General features: G+C 51.3%; 2 protein-coding genes across 2 annotated transcripts; one reads left to right on the plus strand and one right to left on the minus strand.

Annotated features, from left to right (window-relative positions):
* Window positions 1–4,757: 4,757 nt before the first annotated feature.
* On the minus strand, window positions 4,758–6,681 carry GLOTRDRAFT_136544 (uncharacterized protein). Its single transcript, XM_007864463.1, has 5 exons — window positions 6,448–6,681; window positions 6,340–6,401; window positions 5,929–6,286; window positions 5,092–5,875; window positions 4,758–5,036 (listed from the first exon to the last, which is right to left on the minus strand). The coding sequence occupies exons 1-5, from the start codon at window positions 6,669–6,671 to the stop codon at window positions 4,806–4,808; spliced, it is 1,659 nt and encodes a 552-aa protein (XP_007862654.1). The 5' UTR covers window positions 6,672–6,681; the 3' UTR covers window positions 4,758–4,805.
* Window positions 6,682–6,835: 154 nt separating this feature from the next.
* Window positions 6,836–9,584, plus strand: GLOTRDRAFT_109837 (DnaJ-domain-containing protein). The gene is made up of 10 exons (XM_007864464.1): window positions 6,836–7,081; window positions 7,139–7,253; window positions 7,307–7,359; window positions 7,412–7,498; window positions 7,555–7,726; window positions 7,779–8,109; window positions 8,164–8,490; window positions 8,546–8,769; window positions 8,818–9,045; window positions 9,107–9,584. The coding sequence occupies exons 1-10, from the start codon at window positions 6,861–6,863 to the stop codon at window positions 9,320–9,322; spliced, it is 1,974 nt and encodes a 657-aa protein (XP_007862655.1). The 5' UTR covers window positions 6,836–6,860; the 3' UTR covers window positions 9,323–9,584.
* Window positions 9,585–9,801: the final 217 nt, after the last annotated feature.

Below are 9,801 nucleotides of genomic sequence, written 5' to 3' on the forward strand. Positions count from 1 at the left end.
TGCTCCCATGCTATTTATAGCTCTAATAATGTGGAACCTAGGCTCAGTAACAGATTCCTATTTTTCCGCTATTTTTCGGATTTTTCCGGGCCCTGCAGCTGCAGAATTAGAGGATCTGCTATTAATAGCCCCCTGGACCTTTCCCTGGGGATACAGATCCATCCCCGATCCCAGTCATCAAGCCGGTGATAAGCCTCAGGATCGTCTGACCCCCGAAAACGCGGATTCAGCACATCATACAAGCGCCCCGGAGCTTATTCGACATAGCGCTCGCACGCCTCTAGGCTTCTATGGGCTCTAAAAGACTTTTTCTATTTAGCTCCGGACTTCCCAACATCCTCGAGGCGTACTCGGACCCATTCCGCGATTTATCTCCGCGCACCGAAGCTCCGGAGTGACTTAACCAATGCGACTTCTAGCTGCATTAGCTCCGGGACCCGCGGACACTTCTATCGAGGGGCGTCTTCCTCATGCCCACCCTCCAGCACTCACTCCCCCTCGTTTCCGTCAAGATACCGAAGGTGTGGACGCATACGAGTCACCATAAGGTCAGCATCAGTCAGCAAACGGCCGGAGGTAATTAACACGTGACCGGCGTGTTGCACGGAGTGATGGGACCGCTTGCGTCAGGTGGCGGAGCATTGAGGCGACCTATAGGGGCTGGAAAGAGCAAGTGGGAGCGCAAGAGAGTCGTATGGTGTATGGTATAGCGGAGGACAGTGCTGAGCAATCCTGTGGGTAGCGGCGTTTATTTGTTATTTATCTCCGAACGGTCGCAAAGCCATTCCTGTAGTATAAATTGTACAAAGTAGCATACAGAAAAACAAGTTTTCGACTTCACCATCTCACAGAATTAACGTTACGATCTCAGCGACCCGAGAAGTTCGAAAGCGTCGAACTTAGCGACTTATAACCGATCCTAGCTTTGCCAATAGGCCTGACTCATCGAGTGAATTATCTCCACCATCGATTCAATTAGCTCCGGTGAGTCTCACATAGCGGAATAAAATTAAACAAGTCCTTTTAGCATTTTCTACTCCCATGGGCCCGAACCTATACTCGGTTCCGCGGTTTGCGACTTTGTTTGCGACTTTCCGGAGATAAATACTCCGGAGCGTCCACTAGTGTTTGTTTCAGGCGTCAAGGTTTTTGTTTTATTTTTCTAGGTCTTCCTACGGACTACCCTACGGCGTCTTACTCCTCCTTTCCCCCTCGAACTATTAAATACCCTTCAGTTGTCTCGGACCGCCTTCACCCATATCACGGGGTTTAGGTTTATTCCTTTTGGTCCTTGGTGATTGTTGTGTGTCAGTGCATATCACCGGGATGCTGGGGCAGCCAGGTTCAAACCCAGCTGGCACCTCTCGGGCCTGCAGAGCATAATGCATCACACCCTCATCACAATGCCTGGGTAATGTAATATGTTTTGTCATTGCAATGCATCTATAATGCATTATCACTACAGTAAGAGGTGCTGTAGTGGCCTGCGCTCTGCTCATTTTCATATCCCCTTTGGCAAGGTCGAGTGCGAGGCTGGTGCCAACATTGCCGTGACAGGGCGCCTGATGTTATGTCCTGTCGATGGCCTTCACTTACACCTTACCATCAACCGCTCCATTCCGGCTCACACTCCTCTCTTTGCTTTCAGGTCCCGAGGCGGCGGCTGGCTCCCAATGGTCAAGTTGAGCTTCCTTTGCTGCTGCAAGGAAATCTGGGACCCACTCAAGCTTGCACACGTCGCAGGTCATAGCTTTCATATTGGTGGGGCGACTGAGCTCCTCCTCGCCGGTGTTCCTCCCAAAGCTGTTGCTACGCAAGGCCGATGGAAATCCCTCACATGCCTGCTGTACTGGCTGAAGCTAGAGGAGATGCTCCCAATGATGGTCTCAAAGTCGTATGACAGGACTCGCATTGCAAATCTGTGCGCCGAGTTCGAACAATATCACGTCCGCAACAACATCCCAGTCTCTGTGGCCTCGGTCCCTCCTCCATCCAGATCTTAGCGGTATTCATCATGTTGTAGTAGCTGTACACCTCTTATCTATGCCTGTTGTACCCATCTCTGATGTTGTATTCTATCCCATCCTGTCTGCAGCTTGTGTCTTAGTTATAGTAACATATTGTCTTTGTGATGTCTTCTGTCTGAGCCTATGTCTCAGGTGGGGGACCATCTCCAAAATCCGGCTGTTTGTGAGCCATTGGCTCGGAATTGGTGTAGCCTGGATTTTGTCGCGTCGTGAAGACGGCGCGCATTGTGGCTTCGCCATTCCAACCCCAAGTCTCGGGTCTGGCTTCCGGCCACTTTCCGGTGCCACATCCTCAGCCACCACGGACTTTGCCACGGCCAGCCTGATGCCGTCCCAAGCCTCCCCCCAACCCACAGTAATCGCACTGAGCATTGCTCGAAGTTGATTCCCAGCCTTTCTTTCCTATTCTACTTATCTAGTCTCATTACAGTTGAAGCCCCTTAGCTTGGACAGTCATCCATGGTGCGGGACACCTAGTCACCACCACTTTTGGACAGCTGCAAAATCCATCTGGGTACAAATATTATTCATATTTTCAGTATTGTTTTGCTATATATTGTCTAGCGTTGTAGCATAGTGAAACAAGGAGCAACGGCAGGGCCAAACTTGGCTCCCAGTAATATATTTCAATTTACCCGACAATTTTGAGCTGGAGCTTCACACTGGCCTGACTATGCCACCTCGCAGGAAAGCGCAGAAGGATGGAGCTGCTCATGCTGGTGCAGCTCAGAAATGGCGGCCACGCCCTGATGTCTCAGTAATCAACTTAGATTCTGCCTCAGAAAGTGATTCTGAAGTTTGTCACTGGGATGGGCCATGGTGCAGGTCAAATTGGAGACAATATGGCACTGGGAACATCGCATGATCCGTTGGATGGACACTTACCGTGAAGGGCTGGAGATGCCCAGCTGAAGGTGTGGCAATTCAGTTCCAAGCAATACACATCACACAGGCGTGTTCCGGAAGCTTTGGCTCATCAGTTTGATTCATAGATACTAAATTAGGCAGCTATATTACCCAATATAGTGATTACATAATTGATATTATGTCACCTGGCAAAATTGGAGGCATCCAAATTTATAACTCAATTCAGTTTTGAAGCTATTGAAAATCCCTCTTGGGGAATTGATCCTTATCAAAAATAGAGTGTTTTCCCAAGACAGCTAAGGAAAAGGTCAAAATCTGTGGGTGCCATAAATGTTGTTCAGAAGTGGTGGTGACTAGGTGTCCCGCACCATACAGTGCCAGCCATTGTCAACCCACTGTAATACAGAACTGTATATCAAAGTCAGCCAGCAGCCAGTCCTTGTAGTTACAGCTAATCAACAGTTGCTGGCCTAATGCACATGACCCTCACAGCATATTCCCTGGCTACTGTACTACAAATGGGGAGCCACGACTGGCTGCAACAACATATTTCTGTGGTTAAGAGCAGATACTGGGATCTCTGGGTGAATTTGTTGCTTGCAAAAAGAAATTGGGGAGGCCTACTGTTTGAATGGTGCCCAAATGAACATTGCTCACACCAACCTGGGTGCAGATACAGGAGGAATGATTGTAGCAGCTGTGGATCCAAACAACTGTAAGTGATTGTGGGGCACTTATTGTCAGAGGAAAGTATGTGTTAGGGGAAGAAGTGGGTGAAGATAGGAGTCATGGAAGGGGAGTGAAAATTTTGCATACAAATGGAGTGGCTGAGTCAGATGGGTGGTTGTTTAGAGACCTGACAAAACCGATAAGGCAGGTGAGGATGAGGAGGGTGCTGTGGTGGTCCTGCAGATATTCACTCACTTGGAAATTGGTGGACCAGTGGACCATAGATTAGATCAGGTTGAAAGCCAGCAGAAACCAATCAGTGGCCGTGGGATCAAATGAAGCATCACATACAGCAAGTGTGATTGGTCGAGGTGATGCAGATGGGTGTATGGATGTGTTTTTGTAGGAGCACTAGATTGCATGCTTGCACACACATGGAAACAAGTGCAAACAGGTGAGTGTGGATGCAATCTTTAAATAATGTGTGTAACTACATGTGCATGATGGAATAAAGGAATCCTAGTTTCTTTGTCTGATACCATCCATTATACTGAGGAGACACTGCTTGAACCTTGGCCTGGCCCTCTGGTGAACCTGGGCCTTTGGGGAGGATGTACATTTAATGGGGCATGCAGATGTCATATGGTGCACACCACTTAGCCACCACTGCCAAATTGGCTGGAGGCTGAAATGGTTCATGAAATGTAAGTATAGCCATAGGATTGTGGGTTTTAACTGCCTATATGTCCCTGAGAAATGCTACAAGATTGTTTTGTTTCTGTAGGAATGGCTGGACAGGCTAATTGATAACTATTTTGAGCAATACAGGGGTCACCACCTCTCCCATATATGACTTGCACTATAGGCCTACACACAGAATCTGTGTCATTCTGGCCTACGAGAGGAATGACCCATATAAATGATGAGGGTACAATAGGGGCTGAATATATGTGGGACAGTGGGAAGGTCCACATGGCAAGGTCTATCAGGATGAATCTTATTGGATGCTTTCAGTAGCCACAATAACCAGATAGATACAAACAGTTTTGCATTTTTGGTAATTGTTTTACTGGATGGACCTCTTCCTTAGTCTGTTGCTCTATACTAGCCTCCAATTTGTGTCTGTGTCTGTGTCTGTGTCTGTGTCTGTGTCTGTGTCTCCAGGCATCTCTGGTGTCCTTCTGGTCTATCCCTGCAGCATCTGATAGTCTGGGAGCATCACACTAGCACAAACTCAACATATCATCCTACCATTCTCCACTCAGATGAAAGCACATCACTGTAGTCTCTGATTTCCTCCTCTGGAATCACATCCGGATCTGATTCACCTTCCACTACACCTCCGAAGGAGACAGAAGTCGCAACAGGACGGAGGAGAGGCTGAATAGTAAGCTTATCTCCTTCAAAGCACACTAGGCGAGCCACATTGAGAAGCATCTCCGGTGTGAGAGTCGCGGGATTGATATCGAGAGCCTGGAAAAGATGATGCCAGTAAGACTCTGCAACTCAGTACTAATGCAAGGCCTACCTTCCAGCCGAGCAAAAGTCCGGGACGTAACTGACTCTTGTCAGTCACACGGGTTAGTGTATCCCATCTCCTCTCAATATCCTCCCACTGCACCCCCGCCACGTCCTGCCGCGGACGCTGATCTGCTACATTTTCCTCCACGTCTGCCTGCTGTCTCTCTGAATCCCCGTAATCGAGCCAGTCGGTAGTCTCCTCGACCCATTCGTCCGCATCCGCCTGCTTCTTTTTCTTGCTCTTCCCCCGCTTTTTCCCGTTCCACAGACCCTCCTCGACATCAACGCTGGTCACGAATATGTTAGGCGGGAGCTCGCCGCGCTCTTGTCGCTCCGAGGGCGGGATCAGGCGAGGTGCTGGTCGACTAGGGTGTTGGTCATCCGGGGCGTGGGCTTCCGGCCCAGAGGGGGAGGTTGAGGGACCTGCGACAGGTGCCGAACCTGCGCGGTTCGCATCAGCGGCAAAGACGATCTTTTGCGGTATCTCATCGTGAAGGTGCGACTTGAAGCCCTTCCGTTTATTTTTGTTGCTCAGAGACAGCGCCATCAGATTCGCTCTCTCCACCGGGGTGGAAATATCTGATCCCCTATCATCCGCGGCGTGCTGACGTCCGTTGACGGGCGGTGGGAATGCAGGTCCTACCGGGACAGCGTTGGGTCCTGAGAGGGAGGATGATGCCGGGGGCAAGGACTGAGAAGCACGCTCGTACTGCTTTCTGCGTCGCCGGCGGAGGTTGCGGTTTTTCGTCTGCGGCTTGCCGTGGCCGGGAGGGACTGGCGGTTGGGACGTGCTAAAGTAGTCTATCAATTTCAGTTAAATTTGCAGCAAGCAACGCAGATGTACCTCGTCTTCACGCCATTAGGCTTGGGTGCCCTAGCAGAGCTAGCTCCGTTAGTGCTGGGACGAGTAGCCTCGTCCTCCGAAGGTGACGAGTCCGTGTCTGTATCGGAATCTGTCGTATCTGAGTCAGAGTCATCATCAGAATCAGACGATGAAGACGAGGTCGCGGCGCTATCAGAGTCCGAGTTGGAGGAATCCTCAGAATCGGATGTCGAGCTGGTGGGAGGACTGGCTGGCTTAGGTAGCCGGGATGCGGCTACGCGAGACGAATACGAACGCTTGGGTTTAGGTTCCGCGGAAACCGGAGGGGCCGTCTTCTCTTCGGTCGATTCGTACTTTCGTTTCTTTCGAGAAGAATCCTCTATGTCATTCGTCAGGACTCAATACCTGGCTCGAAATCGTTCATAGAATTACCTGCATCCACGGCCTTACGTTTCACGACGTTGGCAGCAACCTTTGCAGGCCGATATTGCAACCTGCGGCCGTTGAATACACAAAACGAACAGAGAGCGTCCGACGTACAGAAGTAAGTCTCCGTCCCTGAGCACATTGATCGGGCTATCATCCAGCACCTCGAACTCGTCCAAGAGCAGAATGATGCTGTCGGGCGCGACATCTTCCAAGACCTCCAGATTCGAGCATAGACTCTTCTTGAGATCTCTAACGGTGGCGACGTGGGATGGCACACTGAACCAGGCCTTCAACGGAGGATCTGTCGAGCCCAGTCGTATGCGGGTAAGAGACATCGAGCAACACGGTCACCAAACAAACACGACCCAAAATATAATCGCGAATAATAATGCGACGCGTCGTCTAACCCTAACCCTACGATTTGCCACCTCACGCGTTCCTTACGTAAGGCTAATTGCTGTCATGTCTGCACCCAAGCCCACTTCACTGCTGTAACTCTCCTTCCTCCCCCGCCGCCGTCCGCGATGGCGAGCTACCACTACGATGAGGCCGGCACAATGGCCTTGTACTTTATTATCACTTTTCTATTTCTCGTGCTCGTTCCTTTGACTCTGTCTCTCTCAAGACCGGCCACGCAGTCCAAGATGGACATGAATGCGTGTCAATGCCAGGAATGCATCGACCAACGCGCACATATTCGGAAACAGGAAAGGGGGCCACTATTTCTGCCAAAGCTGGGGAGAAAGTGCGTAATGGAGCCCACCCTCCTCTGTTTATGTCGAATTCACGAGAGTATGACCAGAACTATGTTCGTCATAGGGGGATGGGCCCTCTTCGCGTTCCTGTCTTACAAGGTCTCCAACATCAAATCAGATGAGAAAGTATATGATCCCTTCGAAATTCTCGAAATCTCTCGGGTGAGTCTTAGCAAGCTTCGTGTGGACGGCGGCTCACTCTGTCCGTCGTGCAGAGTGCTACCGAGAAGGAGATCAAGTCACGGTACAAGAAGCTCTCCAAGCTCTTGTACGCTCACATGACTCCTTATATGCTGCACGTTCTCATTCCTAACCCTCAGTCATCCGGACAAGGTCAAGTTGGCTGTGAACCAGACCATGGAGCAAGTCGAAGCGCGCTTCGTTGAGCTGACCAAGGCGTACAAAGCGTGAGCACTACCGTCTTCGCGTACCGTCGGCCTACTTTAATTACCCTTTCCCTCAGCCTCACAGACGAGACTATCCGCAAGAACTGGGAGTTATACGGCCACCCAGACGGCCGCCAGGAAGTGTCTATGGGCATAGCTCTCCCTAAGTGGATCATCGAAGGGAGGAATAACATTTGGGTGCTGGGTGCATATGGATTGGTGTTCGGAGGGGCCCTTCCAGCAGTAGTGGTGCGTTTATCTTAGCTGTATACCGGTGTCCTTTGCCCAACTCGACTCTTAGGGTCAATGGTGGTTCGGCAGCCGGAAGAAGACCAAGGATGGCGTAGAAGCCGATACGGCCGCGACATTCTTCAAGACTGTGAAAGAGGAAGCAGGCGTGGACGAAGTGCTGGCGACTGTCAGCAAGGTCATCCAGCCCCCGAAACAGAGCAAGGCCTCGCAGGATGCGGACGAAGCGAAGAAGCTTGAAGGTGTCGTGCGCGAGAGACTGGGAAAATCGGAGTCGAGCATCCTTGCTCAGTTCCCGCAGGACGAAAACCGTAAACGTGCGTTGGTCCTGCTGTATGCTCATCTCCTGCGGTTCCCAGTGGAGAGTGCCTCCTTAAAGAAAGGTCGGGCTTATTTCTCAGGACTGATGGTTGATTACTTACGACCGCTCTCTACAGAGCAAGCGGACCTCCTCCTAAACACCCCCGCCCTCCTCAATGCCATGCTCAACATCATCACCGTTCGTAATTGGCTCACACCCACGCTCGCCGCCATGCGTCTCCATGCCTGCGTCACCCAGGCCATCCCGCCGGGTCAGCCAAAGCTGAAATTCGCTCAGCTGCCGGGTATCGGCGAGGAGGAAGCACTGCAACTCCCGAATGAGGTCGAGACGCTCGACGATTTCGTCGGTTACCTTGCGGAGAAGGGGGACGGGCGGGTGGACCAGGTCAAGAAGGCTGTTGCCCGGCTTCCGAGACTGGAGGTCGAGGATATCACCTTTAAAGGTGTGTGGCTTTCTCATCTTATGCCATGTTGTATGCTCAATGCCGCCACCTGTAGTCATCGGTGAACGGATTGTTACACCCTTGTCCATCGTCCACCTACTCCTCAAGCTTCGCCTATCTTCCGCTCGGTCAGGATCAACGTCGGAGAAGCCCGAGTCACGCAACACTGAGAACGACGAGCGGAAAGATGAGGAGTTCCTGAACAGCCGGAAAGACGCAGAGGACATCGACGACATGGACCCTACCAGCGGATGGGCACACGCACCGCACTGGCCAGGAGTACGTTGTTTCTACCTCTATAGTAACCCGTCCTGAGCTCTCATCCAGATCCGAAAACCCGGCTGGTGGGTCGTGCTAGCGGACGACAAGATGAGCCGCCTTGTCCAGCCACCGATGAAGATCACCGATGTGCCATTCTCCGACCCACGCAAAGAGAGGAACTATCGTTCGTACCGAATGCAGTTCCAAGCTCCACAAGGCGTTGGTGTGTACACGTGGAAGGTGTACCTCGTCAGCGATACCTTTGTCGGGGAGGAAGTCGTCCGGGATGTCATGGTAAGCGGAATCGCGCTGCATCCCGTATGCCTGTCATTAACGAACGGCATCGTTGAATTAGCTCAAAGTCGACGACGTCTCTGCGCTGAACACCGATGAGCAGGGTTACGAAGATGAGATATCGGATCCCGAGGAGGATTCCCTAGCGGGCCAGATGGCTGCCATGCGTGGGCACTCCGTGAAGAAGCGGACAGAGGATGACGAGAGCGATGAGGAGAGCTCGACAGACGACGACGACGAAAAGAACGATGATGATAGCAGTAGTGATAGTGACTGATTGGTTTGCACTCACGGCGGGCAAAGCAGGTGTCCTTTTTCCGGACGGCAGGAAAAAGGACACTATGTCCTTTCACGGCGACCATCAGTGGGTCAGGAAGTAAATCTGTCACGATTGCATCATGGTCGTGACAATGGGTCACGCAGTCTGCATTTATAATATGAAAAACCCTCGGACGCTCAGTTTTACAAAGCGAAGCATGCCATATGACCCGATAGGTGACTTTCCGTCCATATTCGGACCTTAGGCTCCCATCCGAGCCGTAACATCACACTTCGGCAGCTACCGTCTCGGACCTCCAGCAGCGTCTACTTAGGTGGCACTGGGCAGAGTACCGTACTTGCATGGTTTTTGTATCCATCAGCAAGCAAGGTGGAATGTACTCTCATATCTCCATGCTCAACACTGTAGAGCCTGCCAGAGTTGAAGTTTGTGAATATCAGATGAGATTTGAGACCTGGTAGCTACGAAGTTGCTTG

The sequence above is a fragment of the Gloeophyllum trabeum genome (assembly GCF_000344685.1).
Source record: "Gloeophyllum trabeum ATCC 11539 unplaced genomic scaffold GLOTRscaffold_00002, whole genome shotgun sequence".
NCBI classification, from domain to species: domain Eukaryota; kingdom Fungi; phylum Basidiomycota; class Agaricomycetes; order Gloeophyllales; family Gloeophyllaceae; genus Gloeophyllum; species Gloeophyllum trabeum.

Excerpts from the sequence above, each read along its gene's own strand:
- GLOTRDRAFT_136544 (XM_007864463.1), bottom strand. The coding sequence starts at position 6,671 with ATGTCTCTTACCCGCATACGACTGGGCTCGACAGATCCTCCGTTGAAG. Across the intron at positions 6,402-6,447 it reads AGGGACGGAGACTTACTTCT|GTTGCAATATCGGCCTGCAA; the intron begins GTACGTCGGACG and ends CAACGGCCGCAG. Across the intron at positions 5,876-5,928 it reads CCTAATGGCGTGAAGACGAG|CACGTCCCAACCGCCAGTCC; the intron begins GTACATCTGCGT and ends AGACTACTTTAG.
- GLOTRDRAFT_109837 (XM_007864464.1), top strand. The coding sequence starts at position 6,861 with ATGGCGAGCTACCACTACGATGAGGCCGGCACAATGGCCTTGTACTTT. Across the intron at positions 7,360-7,411 it reads AAGAAGCTCTCCAAGCTCTT|TCATCCGGACAAGGTCAAGT; the intron begins GTACGCTCACAT and ends CCTAACCCTCAG. Across the intron at positions 8,770-8,817 it reads ACGCACCGCACTGGCCAGGA|ATCCGAAAACCCGGCTGGTG; the intron begins GTACGTTGTTTC and ends GCTCTCATCCAG.